Source organism: Peromyscus californicus, unplaced genomic scaffold (assembly GCF_007827085.1).
Source record: "Peromyscus californicus insignis strain IS unplaced genomic scaffold, ASM782708v3 Scaffold_22__1_contigs__length_63687245, whole genome shotgun sequence".
NCBI lineage: Eukaryota > Metazoa > Chordata > Mammalia > Rodentia > Cricetidae > Peromyscus > Peromyscus californicus.
The window spans coordinates 46,180,250-46,196,391 of NW_026294525.1; the positions used below are offsets into that span (position 1 = coordinate 46,180,250).

Consider the following 16,142-nt stretch of genomic DNA (forward strand, 5'->3'; position numbering starts at 1 on the left):
GTCTCAATGTGCTCTGTCATAAATAAAAACAGTAGATCCTGTGCTGAGACCAGTTCTCATCAAAAACCCAGAATTATGGCTAAAGTAGTCCTCTCTCCCACTTCTAATCTGAGACTCAAAAAAAATAACATATTTTAAATAAATGTTAGGCAAATTAGGAATAAAAATGAGTCAAAGTGGAGATCAAAATTACAAGTAGTATTTTCAATAGAAAATTGAAATCTCTGCATACAACATGTGGCATGAGTTAGAAACTTACCTGTTCCTGCACATCTTCATGTTCCGACGTGAGAAGTTTGATAAAAATTGGAACAGCTCCAGTTTCAATCACTACCTTGGTATGCAGAAAAGTTCCAGAGGCTATATTAGTTAATGCCCAGGCAGCTTCAAACTAAGGAATGAAAAGGGAAATAAAAGAAAGCATAAAGGAAATGTCCCAAGAGAAGAAGAAATAGAGATACTACTAACAGAGTGAAAAACTCATAAATGCTATTTGTTTCCTGGGGGATCATGTCACCCCAACCTCATTTAAGAACATAAAAATTAGAATGCCAGACATTTAGGTGTTTGTTCAACAAAAAGGTTTTATTACATTTGCTAATCTTTCACACAGCAGAACCTCTGAAAGACTAAGGAAAAAAACCCTGAGGAAATATTTTATATTTAACATCAATAGCGATACTAGCCCTCATCAGCTGTAAATAAGGAAACACATGGAAAGCAACTGCAAGTTTACAAATTTCTCCTTGATATCCCTTAGGAGAATGCATTCACGAAGACCGGTAAAGTCACAACCTACTGAAGACCTGTGGAAACTGGAGTGCACAGCTATGACTTTAAAGATGGGAGAAGCTGGAGTGATCACTCTGTGGTGAAGAGCGCATGTGCTCTTACAGGGAACCCACGTTTGACTGTCAGCACCAAAACCTGGGGTCTCAACCTGCCTGTAACTCCAGATGTGATGCCTCTGACCTCGGAGGGCACTGGCACTCATGAGCAACATAGCCACACACATAAACACAACTGTATTGTGTGGTAGTAATGACGACTGTTTTGATTTGTTAAAAATGTAAAACAGCTGTATATTCATTTGATGTCCCCTAGTTTTTAAAAGCCTCATATCTACTTCACATTTTAAAATGTGTGCATGCCTAATAAAAATTGCCTATAGGGCAATGTGTCCCACAGGAACCTCGTTTGAACTTAAACAGTCTGAACTAGCAGAATAATACCCACGTGGGAAACAGTATAGAGCTATCCCCAAATTACACTAGTGAATTTCATCAGAATCGGATACAGTCGATGTTCCTGCATACACACCACACTGTTTACACGAACTATGCTCTCATGAACTACTCCTCCCCTCATCCCCAGTCAACTGCTCCGTCCTCCTCCTGTGTTCCCCAGAGCACTTCTCTCACGGTTCTGCTGTAGTGCTAAGCACACTGAGGTACTTCCTATCTCTCGGTATGCTTACCTTCCACAAGGTAGCAAACTTCTGTAAGCAGAAACAATGCCTTAATTTTGGACTTACATTTTTATATAATGCCTGGCTCTCAAGTTAGCACTCAATAATTTTATTTATTTATTACCATTTATTTCTTCTTTCATTCACTGGAAGTAATAGTAATAAATATCTTAGACCTGTTTCAGTCTGTACTCACAGCTTATATAAAGCAGAGACTAAATCCTATTATTTCTAATTCAAAATAACTGACCTGAAAATAAAGTAGCCTTTTCCTCAGAGACTCTGATTAGAAAGTCTAAACAGGCCGGGCAGTGGTGGTGCACACCTTTAATCCCAGCACTCGGGAGGCAGAGCCAGGCGGATCTCTGTGAGTTCGAGGCCAGCCTGGACTACCAAGTGAGTTCCAGGAAAGGCACAAAGCTACACAGAGAAACCCTGTCTCAAAAAACCAAAAAAAAAAAAAGAAAGTCTAAACAGGTTTTTCACATTCACATGTATTACATATTCTTTTGCTTATGCCTAAAACAGGGGCCTTTCCCAAACTGCTCAAACAAGTGGACCACTATTCTCAGTTGCAATTTCAATAACTGTGTCTCAACAGTCTTCACTACTGACAACAGCACTGATTTCCAAATTCTAAAACATAAGTCTGATTCTAGAGTATACACTGACATCAAAGTGAGAGAATGTAATCTCTTTTTGTAACATCAAAATGTTGGCAAACAGTAGCAAATGATTTGAGAGATTATAACCATATCTGAGTTCAGAGATAATGCTCCCTAGGGGAAAAAAATCTAACTTTGTTCATATTTTTTGTAAGTTATACCAATTTATTCTTTAAAAAAACAAAGAAGATCAGCTAAAAACATTTTAAGCAGTTATTTAAGAACCAACAGAGTTGGATGTAGTGGCTCATGGCTTTAACTCCACCACATTACCAGGGGCAGGCAGAACTCTAAATTTAAGGCCAGGGCTACTTAGACAGACCCTGTCTCAGAAAGAAATGAAGAAGTTTAATAATGAGATAAACACTTTAGTTTGAGTTTTCTAAAAGAAAATAGTTTTTAAAAGGCTGATACCTATAGAATTTCATTAATATTAGCTGTGATTTTATGTTTCCTGAAACTGTTCAATAAAATAATTCCTAACAGAAACTAGCAGTGTAGCCATGCCTTAGCCAAGAATGATACCTACTTTTTCTTTAATTGTCAAGTAGTTAATGAATGCTTACAATATAGCCAGCACTGAAGCCATTTCCACTAGAAACTCAGTCATTTCTAGAAGATTAAGAAAGAAAACTTCAGACTCACTTGTAAAGTACAATTTTCATTTCTTTCAAGAAATTTCACAAATCTCTGTACAACTCCTGGTTTCTGTATAACTTGATCTATTGGTGGATTGGGTTCTAAGATTTAAAAAAGAAAGGTTGTTACATAGACAGAGAAAGACAACGAACTGATGCCCGCTTCATGCAACATGGTATCTTAGTTCCTTTTCCTTGTGCTGTGATAAAATATCCTGACTAAAGACTTAGAGGAGAAGCCAGTCACACTGGCAGGGCTGGAAGCAACTGGTTACACTGCACCCAGAGAGAGCAACAAGCCTCCTCTACTCAGTTCACCTCTGCATCTGTACAGTCCATGCCGTCGGGGGATGGTGCTGATGACAGTGGCAGGCCTTCCCATCTCAGTTAAGGTCATCAAGACAGTCCCTCTCAGGCATGCTCAGAGGCCCGTCTCCTAGGTGACTTTAACAAATTGGAAGTAATGGGACTATCACAGATGGCATAGTAAAGTTTCCCTAGGTTTCGCTGACCTAAGTGTAAACTTTTAGCTGGATATAACTGAAGATAAATATTCTCATTACTGCAGTACTTTTTACAAAGCAAACTCTACTTTTTCATTAATTGCAATGATAGGAAATTAAAATGTATTTTCTAATATGAAATATATTTAAGAGATCATCCTTACAAAATGGGAGAATACTCACAATACAAACTGAGCAAGTCCCCACTAAATTCTTATAGCACTATCCTTGATTTCCAAGGATATTCCCTCACTAGTAATAATATCACTCACTTACCTGTCTTAGTCAAGATTTTGTTTTGTCTAGATATTATTTATTATTTATAGTAATGCTATTAGATTATCTAAAAATCTTAAAATTTTTTTCATGAAATGCAGACTTTTGAGAATCATAAATCCTCTTGTAATTGATGTAAAATTCAAACAAACTTATTTCAAGTACTGACCAGCTACATAAAAGGAAATCTTTCTTGTACCTCGGCTTCAATAAACAGTACTGGTTCAGCAGCTTCTAGGCTGGTGTTCCTATAAGTCTTCTATTCTCTTCATAGAAATGTACCTATTTTACCTACTATTACTCACTATTACCACTTATAAAACTTCACAAACTTCCTAAACTGAATTCTTTTCTCCTGTGTTCCACACATACTTTGTGTGTCTATTAGATGCACTTGTTTTTATAACTTTTTTTTAATGAAGCATAGCCGAGTCACATACACCTATCATGCTCAACCTGACTGTACTAAAACAGCTGTTCACCAAGTCACATGAGAGAGAAGAACTCTCATTCTCCCTGTGACTTCTGCAAAGCTGGCAAAACTATGTCCATTAAATTTTTTCCATGTGTTGTTAATAAAAGTCCAGACTTCAAAATGCCCACCCTCCCCATCTTACAAAACATTAGTAGACACTTCTACCCTTTACCCTCTACCTTTCAAAGTCTCAGAATTTTAGGGGTAGGGTTACCAGCTTCACCTTTTTTCTTTTTCTATTGGAAAACTCTAAACTTTCCTTTTAAAAAAAAAAAAAACAATTTTTTATTTTTGAGGACAGAAGCGATGAGATAGGAGATGAAAACATAGGACGTGTGGTTAGAAGGCAGTGAGAAACGGACACTGAACCATCAGCTACATCAGTATCCCCAGGTCAACAGACACAGACCTGTCAGTTACATCAGAACACAGATGCAGCCTCTTCTGGCAAAGTTCAAAGCAACAGTTTATTACTCCATCCAAAAGAGTCCAATTAAAGTGCACTAGAATTACCAGCTAATTTAACACACACCATGAACTGCTGTTAATAATACATAACAAAATAAGAGTCTACATAGTTTATAAAGGTGATGAGCTATCATAAATAAGATTCAGAGACACTTTGGCAATTTAAACAAGCAAAATAGGAAAATACATGCTTCAGCAGTGAAAACAAAGAGCTTTGGGGAAATTTAGTAAAACTGGAATTGAAGTGTAACCCGTGATTGACATTTGCAAGAGTGGCTCTGATAGGGAAACAGATAAGGGGATTTTAGCAATGGTTATTATCTGACTTGAATCCACGCTGGATTTAACGGCAGGCTGTGCAGTAGCCAGCGGCACACTCCAGTCTGCTTACTGGAAATAGTTAGAACGCTGCTTAACTCCCTGCTGTTTCTGCTTACAGTTCTATTCTCAGCTGCTTTCCATGTTTCCTATACTACAGGTTAAGTAAAAATAGAGTAAATCCAACATTCTCCTATCCTTGATCCATTTGGCAGGAAACATTTATAACCCGTTTTATGTCTAACTTAGGTTAACATCTACTAAGAAGAAACAGTGAAAATAATTGGCATGTAAAGTTTAATAGAAACACGACAGTTTGAACAATTACAGAAGATAAAGTCTTCTTACTAGAAGAGTCTCAGCTCAGAGATTGACGTCACAGATAATGGAAAGATTACTTAAACTCCTTCTAACTACATTCTTACTTTAAAGAAAATAAATTCAATAATGATAAGATTTGGTAGAAAAGTAATTGAGAGCAACTTCAAAATTCTCAAACATAATCTACAGAAATCCTATCAGTTTGACACTATGCATATGTCAAAAACAAATCTTGAAAGAGAGTATAATGAAAAAATTTGAATCATGTAAAATAAACATCAACTTAAAAAATATACTCAAATGTAGCGAATAAAAGAAGTCATTCTTGGGCTGGAGAGATGGCTCAGAGGTTAAGAGCACCGACTGCTCTTCCAGAGGTCCTGAGTTCAATTCCCAGCACCCACATGGTGGCTCACTACCATCTGTAATGAGATCTGGCACCCTCTTCTGTACACATAATAAATAAATAAATCTTTAAAAAAAAAAAAAAAAAAAGAAGTCATTCTTGATTGTATAAGTATTTCTGAAATTTGCTGAGCTACTGGAAGATGAAGGATGAGATATAAAAGTTACATGTATTTATTAAAAAATAAAATCTATGTGATAACTTTTCTCTTATGAAACGTTTTCACACTTATTCTATGTGGTATGTGTGTGTACCTGTTCACAAATGACTGTATGACACGGTATACACATGAAGAACAGAGGGTAACTTGGGAGGAGAGGCAGTTCTCTCCTTCAAGCACACAGGTTCTAGGGATCAAGCTCAGGTCACAGTTTTGTGGCGATCGCCTTTACCCACTGAGCCCTCCTGCCGGCCTATCCTATAACTGTTTGTAATACACTTACTCTTCATACATAAGAGAACAAAGACAAAACCCTTAGAATCCATGCTGAGCAAACAAAATCTCATTTACTCCTCACGTCAGTCAATTTTATCTTTCTTAGGAAATTGAGGCAGGGATTCAGTGTCATCTGCAAAATCTTAACAGTTTCAAAATTCCTTACAATTCAAATTACTAATTCTATAAATTCTACATATGAGACATACTAATATTAACTGGATAAATAAATTGGCCAAATGAACTACAAATGGTCAGTAAATAATGAAAGAGCTGGGTGTATCTGAACTCGCAGCATTTGTGAAGGTGAGGCAGGAAGATCTGGAGAGTTTGGGGCCAGCCTTAGCTACATGGTAAAACCTTGTCTCTTCCAAGTCAAAACTGAACAAATAAAAAGTATGTCTAAAAAATATTTCTATAAGGAATTATAGCCTTATTTATTGGTAACAATCATTTTTATATTTGCTTCTTTATATTCTTCTACAATTTGTAATTTTTTCTACAATGTGTTTAACAATATATTTTTTAAAAGATAATACTTTAAAGTATTTTTTTAAAAGACAGGATCTCTATGCAGCCCTGGATGGATTAGAACTCATGATGTAGACCAGGCTAGCTTTGAACTCACATAGATCTGCCTGCCTCCACCTCCCAAGTGCTGGGATCAAAGGTAAACACAACCAAGCCGGGTGCTGAGGCAGGTGAGCCTACCTGTATGATTTGGAGGTCATCTGGACTTACCTAATGAGCTCCAGATTAGCCAAGGTTAGATAGAGACCCTCTCCCAAAGAAAAAAAGCAAAATGAAAACAGGTGTACACAACCATACCAGGCTAAAATACATTTTAAAGAGAAATTAAGACCTGTCTCTGGTTTTAAAAAGGGCAAAATAAGTGTCTCAAATTTTTAAAACTACAACTCTCTCATAAAATTGTGTACTGTCAATAAGAACTGGGAATCACTCTTGCCTTTAGAAAGCAGCTTTCGGAATTTCTGTGTTGCTGTCAGCTGCTGTTCAGCATTACTAGAGAAAACCATCTGAATCATATCTGCGGTGATCACGTCTTCCTAAAACACAAAAATAAATTAGCATGCAACGATTTCTGTGTGAACATTAATTACATTATTTGATGTCTATCCTGTCTCTGAAGTACCACGGAGCACAGCACAAACACAGTTTTGTAAAGGATACCTCTGGAATGGGCACAGTGGAACTGATGTCTGGGTCCTGGATGGGACTCTCCAGCATACAGTCATCATTTCTGGGCAAAGAGACATTTCTGCGTTTGAACAACTGCAACAAAGAGAAATTATTTTATAGACCGAGTTTTCCAAAACATTCATAGGATTCATATGAGTAAACAAAGCAATTTTTATAATTCAAAATATTAAACAGACATTTACATTTTATAGGACTTGAAAAAACACATATTTCTTTATTTGATTACTAACTGTTGAAGAATTTTTCTAAGAAAATTTTTATTATGGGCTAGAGAGATGGTTCTATGGTTAAAAGTGCATATAGCTCTTGCAGAGCACCAGAGTGAGAGTCCCAGTACCAAAGCTGGATTCCCAGTACCCAAGCTGGACAACTTATAATCATCTGTACCTCCAGCTCCAGGGCACCTGATACCTCTGGTTTCTATGGGCAACTGCACTCATGTGCATATATCCTCACACAGACATACACATAGTAAATAAAAACAAATCTTAAAAAAGAGAAATATTGATTTAAAAAGCAAATCACACAGTATAAATAGCATGCTATAGAGTTACTATAGCCAATTAACAAGCAATAGGAAGCTGGGTGTGGTGGTGCATGCCTGTATCCTAGCACCTGAGGTAGAGGCAGGAAGATCTAGAATCCAAGGTCATCCTTAGCTACAAGAAAATCTGCGGTCAGCCTGGACTACATGAGACACTGTCTAAAACAAAATAAAACAAAAAAGCAATAGGAGAATTTTTCAGGAAAAATATCCCTGTACTTCTTAATAAAAATAGAAAGATAAAACAACCAAACAAAACCTCCTTGTGCTTTGATGACTAAATAAATACAGCTCTTCTTCAGACTGTACACACTATTTTTAGTCAACAGGTGTTTTGTTTGTTTGTTTGCTTGTTTGTTTTTTGTAAGTCCTGCAAGACACTGCAGACAGGAGCTGAAAAACCATGATTATTATATTTCTAAGCAGGCCTTCTTAAACTTTTTTGAATAGTTCTTTTCATATATCATTTTTAGTTTGTTATTGAAGGACTATTTACTTATTTATTATTATTTGTTATTATAAGGGCTACTTATAAATATCTCCAAATCTATAATGGAATGAAAAATGCTAAGAAGTACTCTTAAATGACTTTATATTCTTTATGTTGCATATGCAAAGTATAAATAGAGGCTACGAAATAGAGAAATATATTAGGAAATATAGAAAGCATAAAATGAAAACACAGAAAAATGACACTAATTACCTTAAGACTTATGAAATCCCCAAATGTATACAATGTGTTTTCTGAGGACAAATTCTATACTGAAAACTGGAGGTGATCTAAATGACTCAAGGTAAACATTTTTAGCAGCGGGGAGAAATACGGTAACAAAATGTTTACTAACACAAGAGGAAAATCACTCTAGTCAGTAACTAAACAAGTACAAAATTCTAATCAAAGAATTTACAAATATTATTCCAGGGACTTAATTAAAGAACAGAGTTAGCAAATCCATTTTCTCAAACACTTAGCATTTGAAATTTTCTAAAATACAGCAATGATAATTAAACTTGCAAACCTCCACATGAGGTACAGATTAGATGAATGGATGGATGGATTTGTTGCTGCTAAGCAACACTAAATATTAAGAACTCCTACCTGTTCTTCCCTTTTTTGTTTTCGAAGTTGTATTCCTTCTTCTTCTCTTCGCCGTCTCATCTCTTGAGGATTTAAGGCTTTGTTCTTATAACTTTTCATTCTGTAGTTATCCTTTCCTGGACTAGCCATTGAATCTTAAGGGAAGAAAACAGATAAGGTTAACTCTCAAAACAATGTAAGAGGCTTAGTATAGGCAGCTAAATTTAAGCTCACTGATTACATTAGACCAATAAAACCCACTTGAAACTTAGAGATTAAAAAATACATTCTCTCACTCCTCTATCATATTGGAGAAAAATGACCAAATATTTTAGTATTTATTTCTTATTCTTAGCACACTTCCTGATGCCTTAAACTTGAGACCCTAGCAACTTCCTTTTAAAAGAGGTTTAGTCAGCTCATAGATCTGGAGGCCAGGAAGGTGCAGCAGATGCCCTACTTGTGATGGAGGTTAACTCATACAGAGCAGAGAAGCAGACAGGCAACGGGCATTGATAGAAGAGAACAAAGCTGCTGGTCCGAAGGGCTTCTACACTGCCAGTGAAATTTGGACACAAATTTTGGCAGGAACAAATCACAGCTAAGCCTTAGCAAAACACTGATCACCCTTATTTTACAGAGACCAAGACTGAATAGCTTTACCCTTTGTGGTATGTTAACATTTCTGAAGGACATACACCTTTCAATCACTGTCAGGAAACTCATGAATTGTCTGGTAAAAGAAACTTCTGAATTATATACTGCCGGCAAAATCAAGAAACAGCCAGTATTATACAGTCCCGTTTTCAATAAAATATGGTGTTAGCACCAATAAGCACACTTCAAGTGTTTATTGGAGTCTGGCTTCTTTCATTTAATTAAGACATTGCCAAGGTCATGGAGGTCATTGTGTTATGACTGTACTATCAGTTTTCAGTCCTCTATTATAATTAGTTCTTATGAAGCAATGAAGTGCTTGTACATTTTATTTCTAAAGTTCTATTACAAATGTATTTTAAAATAATAAACGAAAGTCATGTGTGACGGCACACACGTTGAATGTCAGCACTTGGGAGAGAGAGGCAGTTGGGATCTCTGTCAGTTCAAGGCCAACCTGGTCTGATGATCTACACTGAGAGTTCTAGGCCACAGAGAGGTACACAGTGAGATCTTATCTCAAAAACACAACACATATAAACACAAGTATTTTAAAGCATAAATATGAAATGTTGTACTTGAAATATACATCAGTTTCATAGTCAGAAATTTATAAACCTTTTAGTATAGTAATATTATATTTTTATGATATGAACATTTTATGCTTATGTTATAACCTATTCCAGGCTTACACATGAAGACTAAACAAACAGTAGTCTAAAGCAGTATTTCAACTATAAGTTAAATGTGACAGATACTTAGTGATTACTTAACACACTACTGTGATAAGTTTGAAGAACATACCCAGGCCTGACCAGGAACTACTGTAATCAGCTGCCTGGCAGTGGTGGTGCACACCTTTAATCCCAACACTAGGGAGGCAGAGGCAGGTGGATCTCTGAGTTCCAGACCAGGCTGGTCTACGGATAGAGTTCCAGAAAAGCCAGGGCTACACAGAGAAACCCTACCTGGAAAAACAAACAAACAAAAAAAAGTAAACAGAAAAGGCTTTCATTTATCTGTCATTTCTGGTAAAAGACGCTAATTAGTTTACAGATGTACAAGCAATAAAGTACACTAAAAGATATGCATTAAATCCTGTGAGAGCACAGTAAGATACAGCAGTTAACGGTCCCTTAGGAAGCTCAGAGGGGCTGCACTGTTACTCTCTGTAAAAGGATGGAAAGGGATAAAAAGAACAAGCGTTTCAAACAGAAAGAATATAAGAAGGAAGTCTGGCATAAACATAGAGCAGTAAGAAATACAGTGTGCCGAAACAAAGGACCCAAGGGGAAAGAGACAGGCAATGAAGGTATACACAAAAAACAAATACAGTTCCCACAATCCAGCTGAGGCATTCAAACTTGATCCTATGGAACAGAACTAAAGAAATTAAGGGGAGAAAACAAGGGAAATCTCAATGAGCGCAGGTGCTGCTGATGTTAACTGTAGTTGTTGTAACAGATGAGTACTGACTTCAGGACACTGTTTTGAGCTATCCATGGTTGAAAATACAGGTCAAACATAGAACAAGGGTCCTAACATAATCATCCAATGTCATGGAGAGCCACAAAAAGAAAGATGACCAGGAAAACTCTTCATGGTATTCACATTTCAGTGAAAAAGGGCAAAAGAAAAGGAAACCAAAAGTAACAGGACAGAGAAGAAGAGAGTAAGAGAAAATGAGGGAGTGGGGTGAGTGCAACAAAGGGGAGCCAGAGAAGTATCTGAGTGGTACTGACATTAATAACACACTCCTAAATATATTTTACTCTTTCATTGATTCATCAAGAAAACAAGCCAAGTACCAAACCAGGCATCAGATGTGGTAATCAGACATCACTGGTAAAGACAGTAAAACAAAGCTCACTACTAATGGAGTTCAAACTAGAATATAATGGGCTAAGGACTCAAGAATGAGGGGAAAGGTTTGTTTGTGATTGGAGGTTTAGCTTAGTGGTAAACTACATGCTCAGAATATATGACACATTTATAGCTAGTAAAAACCCAGTTTTAACATATCTAGTATGTCTCAGCAGCTCATATATACCTATGTGGTGGTTTGAATGAGATCTGGTCCCCAGTTGGTGGAACTGTTTGGGAAGGATTAGGAGGAGGGGTGTCACTAGGGGCAGGCTTTGAGGTTTCAAAAGATTTGAACATTCGCAGTGTCTCTCTCTTCCTGCCTTATGGCTGTCTCAAGATGTGAGTTCTCAGTTACTGTCCCAATGCCACGCTGTTGGCCTGCTGCCAAGCTCCTTGTCATGATGGTCATGAACTCTATCCCTCTGAAACTGTAAGGCCCAAATAAACTCTTCCTTCCTATAAACTGCCTTGGTAATGGTGTCTTATCACAGCAATAGAAAAATAACTAAGTCAACCGACAAACAGTAATTAGAAATTGTTAAATCAAAGTTAATTAATAACAATGTATGCATTATTATTCTCTATTTTATATATTAGGGACCTTAGGCTGGAGAGATGCTCAGTAGTTAAGAGTGTGTATTGCTCTTACAGAGGACCCCAGTTTGCTTGCAACACCCAAATCAGGCAGCTCACAACTCCCCATAACTTGAGCTCCATAGGAAGCCAATGCCTCTGGCACCTGCACTCACATACCCATACCCATGGATAAATAATTTAAAATAATAAAAATAAATTTAAAGGAAAACGTATCTTTAAAAATCTCTCTAATTGCACTAACAGCTTAGGCTTATGTAGAAAAACAAAGGGAAAAAAACTAGTTTCTGAAATAACTCAAGATTAGTTACTATAATACTCTCTTTGTAGAAATCTTTTAAAATTTTCTCAACTACATACTGGCATTTTCTAGATTGCTGGCATTTAAAGATTTTTGAGCACACATTTTTTATGTATGTGGAATGTATCTCCATCTTCAACATTTATTTACTTATTTGTGTATGTGTATGCTCATGTGTCAACACCAGAGGTCAGCCTTAGGTTTTGTTCCTTAGGTGTCATCCACTTTTTAAGACGAGGACCTGTGGCTTGTTATTTATGCTGGCCCTCAGGGAGCTCCATGGACCTACCTGTCTCAACCCTAGCAATGGGATCCCAAAAGTGATCCAGGGTTGCTTTATTTTTAAAGACAGGGTCTCTCTTTGTAGCCCTGGCTGTCCTTGAACTCACAGAGATATGCCTAGCTCTGCCTCTCTCTCAAGTGCTGGGATAAAAGGCGTGCACCATGTCCGGCCCAAGTGCTGCCTTTACATGGGTGTTGAGGATTAAAAGGTCCTCACACTTACCTAGTTACCTCCCCAGTCTTTTCAATACTTGTAGCAGGCTTTCTTGGACCACCAGCCCCCAAATCATCACACGGAGACTTACTATTAATTATGAACGCTTGGCCTTAGCTTGGGCTTGTTTCTAGCTAGCTTTTTTAATAATCTATGTGCTGCCCTGAGGCTCGTTTACCTCATCTACATACTGTCCTTCCTGCTTTCCTGCTTCTTCCAGCTGCCTGACCCCCCTCCCCTTTTCTCCCTGCCTGCCAGCCCCACCTGTCCCTGCTCTGCCTAGCTACTGGCCATTCAGCTCTTTATTAGACCAATCAGGTGCCTTAAGCAGACAAGGTAAAACAACAACACACCTTTACATAGTTAAAACAAATGCAGCATAAACAAATGCAACACATCTTTATATAGTTAAACAATTATTCTGCAACACAAGCAAATGCAACACATTTTTACATAAACAAATATTCTATTCCACAACAAATATTTATCTGCATACATGCATTACTATCCTAATTATTATCCCATTGTGAAAATTACAAAACTAGCCATTTTCTTCAAGGAATCAACTTAAAATGTAAACGAATAGGAGTTCTAATCTTACTTTTCACATTTGTTTGGGTCATTTTGGGCCCTTCTCCACCACACTTTTGCATTCTAGATGCTTCTTAGATTATCAACAAATTTATAATCCAAATAAAATGTAGCTCCAAGAACACATATATTATTTTCTTTCTTCATTGATACTTTCTGTATCTTTACCTTCTTTACTGTGTTATCTCACCCAAAGAAATCTAGTTAGCTGGAAAATAAGTTTTTTAAGGACTGAAATTCAAAGGCTTGAATTTCACAAAAATTTTTTTGAAATATAAGAAATGCTATTCAGACATCTGAAAATTGCCAAACTGGGTTTTGTTTTTTTCTCTCTCTCTCTTTCTTTCTCTCTCTCTCTCTCTCTTTCTTTCTCTCTCTCTCTCTCTCTTTCTTCCTTTCTTTCTTTCTCTTTCTTTCTTTTTCATTCATAAACTTATTTTTATCCACTTCTTACAAAAACCACACTGGATGAAGTTAAGCACATCATTGGAATCTGAACTTCCAAGGGTCTTTGTTTTTCTGATACTTGTTAATGCAATTTCATTTTTCTGTGCTTGGACACCTCGTTAGAAAATGACAAGCCCGAACAGAGAGGAGAATGCCAACTCTGAGCCCCCACGACCAGACAGACAGCACTTCGGTGTGAAGCAAAGTTTCCTGCCTTCCTTTAGTAACCCTTTCTCCTACAAAACACTAGCCATTATTGAGTACTGAAATTGGGAGACAAGTCAAAAATCCTCTTGTCTTTTTCCCTTGTTGTTGTTGGGTTTTTTTTGATACGTAGAAAAAGCTCACGCGTAAATGTAGACATCTCGCTACGCCCTCTCATAGCTTCCAAATCTCTCCATCTATTATGCATTACATTTTCATCTTGAAACAAGGAAGCCAGCGGACAGTGAGGAAGCATGGAAGCCAGGGTGGCTGGCCTTGGGGCTGAAGGCTAAAGCCGCCTGCTGGGGTGCAGCACGGAGGGTCCCCACGCCGTCCCGCCCCTCCTGAAGGCGGTGTGGCAGGTCCTCACGGTGAGAGCCGTGGCACACACCGGGATGACCAGAAGAAGACGGCATACGGAGGAAAATGACCGAGCGGCAGGGCGGGAGCCCGGCGGGGCAGCGCGATCGCGGCCACGCCCCCACAGCGGCGGCCCTCCTCCGGGGGACCCTGCCAGACGCGGGTCGCCGTCCCCGAACCCTGCTCAGCCCCGCGCTCGCGCGGCCGGCCGGCCCTGCGTCACTCACACTTACCCATGCACGCGGTCCCCTCCCGAGCCCCGACCTGCAGTCTCCCGCGGTGACCACGGCTGCGGACGGCACGAGGGTGGACGCTCCGCCTCGGCCGCGGCTCGCAGCAATCGGTGAAGCCACCCAAGATGGCCGCCTCCAGCGCCCCTTCCCCAGACCCTGAGCCGGCTCCCAGAAGCCCTTGCTCTCGCCGGCCATGGCGGAGGGGGCGTGGCAGCCAGCTTGGTGGCGGAGGGGGCGTGGCAGCCAGCTTGGTGGCGGAGGGGGCGTGGCAGCCAGCTTGGTGGCGGAGGGGCGTGGCCGCTCAGCTGGTGGCTCGCAAGGGCAGCATCCTGCAGCTTGCCCTCTGCGGGAGCAGCTGCGTTGACCCCTTAGGTTGTAGCCTCGTGTCGAGAGTGTCACTAGTCCTCTCTGCGCCTGCACGGGCGAGCTCTCTTGTGTCCGTTCGTTCAGCTACCTCTCCATTCTAGACTGTTATTTTGAGAGTGCTGGGTAGACCCAAGAACCGAATTACTCTCCGGGACCTAGCACCGGAACTGGTTTTTAAAAAGCAAAACAAAAACTCAAGGCTCATGAAAGGTCACATACAGCCTTTCGCCTTCTTCAGCTTTACAAACGTCTGACGATGTGCTTGTACGTGTGTGTGTGTGTGTGTAGCTTAAGAAATAATCTTTTTTTTTTTTTTTTTTTTTTTTTTTGGTTTTTCGAGACAGGGTTTCTCTGTGTAGCTTTGTGCCTTTCCTGGAACTCACTTTGTAGCCCAGGCTGGCCTCCAACTCACAGAGATCCGCCTACCTCTGCCTTCCGAGTGCTGGGATTAAAGGCTTGCGCCACCACCTCCCGACCAAGAAACAACCTTTTGAATTTAATCCTGAGGCAGGTCTTGCTGTGTAGCCCTAGCTGGCTGTCATGTAGCTCAGAAATAGTCTCCTACCCTCCTGCAAGTCTCCTGCTTCAGCCTCTCGTATGCTTCTTTCCAGTTTTGAATTTGCCATTCTTTTATAATTTTCTTTAACACCTGAAGGTTTTCCACAAATGTCATTTCCTGTCAATGCAAGAATTAACTCCAGATGAAGTACTCTATAAATTATAGCAAACTCACACAAGCCCCATAATCCACCCTGAAGAGCTACAAGCAGTAGTGGAGAAGGCCGACTAAGGTCCACGGGTAATGGTAAGCTCTGAGTATGCAAGGTAAATACCATGGTTCCTGCCACGAAGAAGTTTTCAATGTACTAGAGTAGCTAAATAGGTTATGTCTAGTAACTGAAATATGAAGAGATACAAAGTGATTCTTTGACTGTCCATATGTGTAACTGAGAAGGGAAGCTTAACAAAAGGAACCTGGATAAGACTTTTCAAATATTAATACTACAAGCAGCCTGTCTGGCCAAGCATGAACAGGTTCTAAAGATACACTTGTATCCTTTGCCTAACAGACTATTAGAAGTATAATCCCACAAAATCAAAATTTCTCCGGCAATCTCCTGTTGGGCAAAGGAATGAGTGACGAGGGTGGGACAGCCAGGGTGGGACAGCCAGGGAGGAACCTGTGTCTTGAAAGAGTCACAACTTGTCA

At 39.1% G+C, this 16,142-nt stretch overlaps 1 protein-coding gene across 3 annotated transcripts in view; it reads right to left on the reverse strand.

The window, feature by feature from the left end:
• The window catches only part of Kpna5 (karyopherin subunit alpha 5), a 59,983-nt gene that overhangs the window by 35,883 nt on the left and 7,958 nt on the right, over positions 1 to 16,142 (reverse strand). The window contains exons 1-6 of one of the 3 annotated variants that reach the window (XM_052751350.1): positions 14,567 to 14,720; positions 8,839 to 8,972; positions 7,166 to 7,267; positions 6,942 to 7,041; positions 2,779 to 2,873; positions 260 to 391 (exon numbers count right to left, since the gene is read on the reverse strand). In XM_052751350.1, the coding sequence (XP_052607310.1) occupies positions 260 to 391; positions 2,779 to 2,873; positions 6,942 to 7,041; positions 7,166 to 7,267; positions 8,839 to 8,972; positions 14,567 to 14,570 (567 nt within the window). In that variant the 5' untranslated portion in view covers positions 14,571 to 14,720. Of the gene's footprint in view, positions 1 to 259; positions 392 to 2,778; positions 2,874 to 6,941; positions 7,042 to 7,165; positions 7,268 to 8,838; positions 8,973 to 13,332; positions 13,644 to 14,566; positions 14,721 to 16,142 lie in introns of those variants that run through there. The other 2 variants (XM_052751349.1, XM_052751351.1) reach the window with 2 other exon arrangements.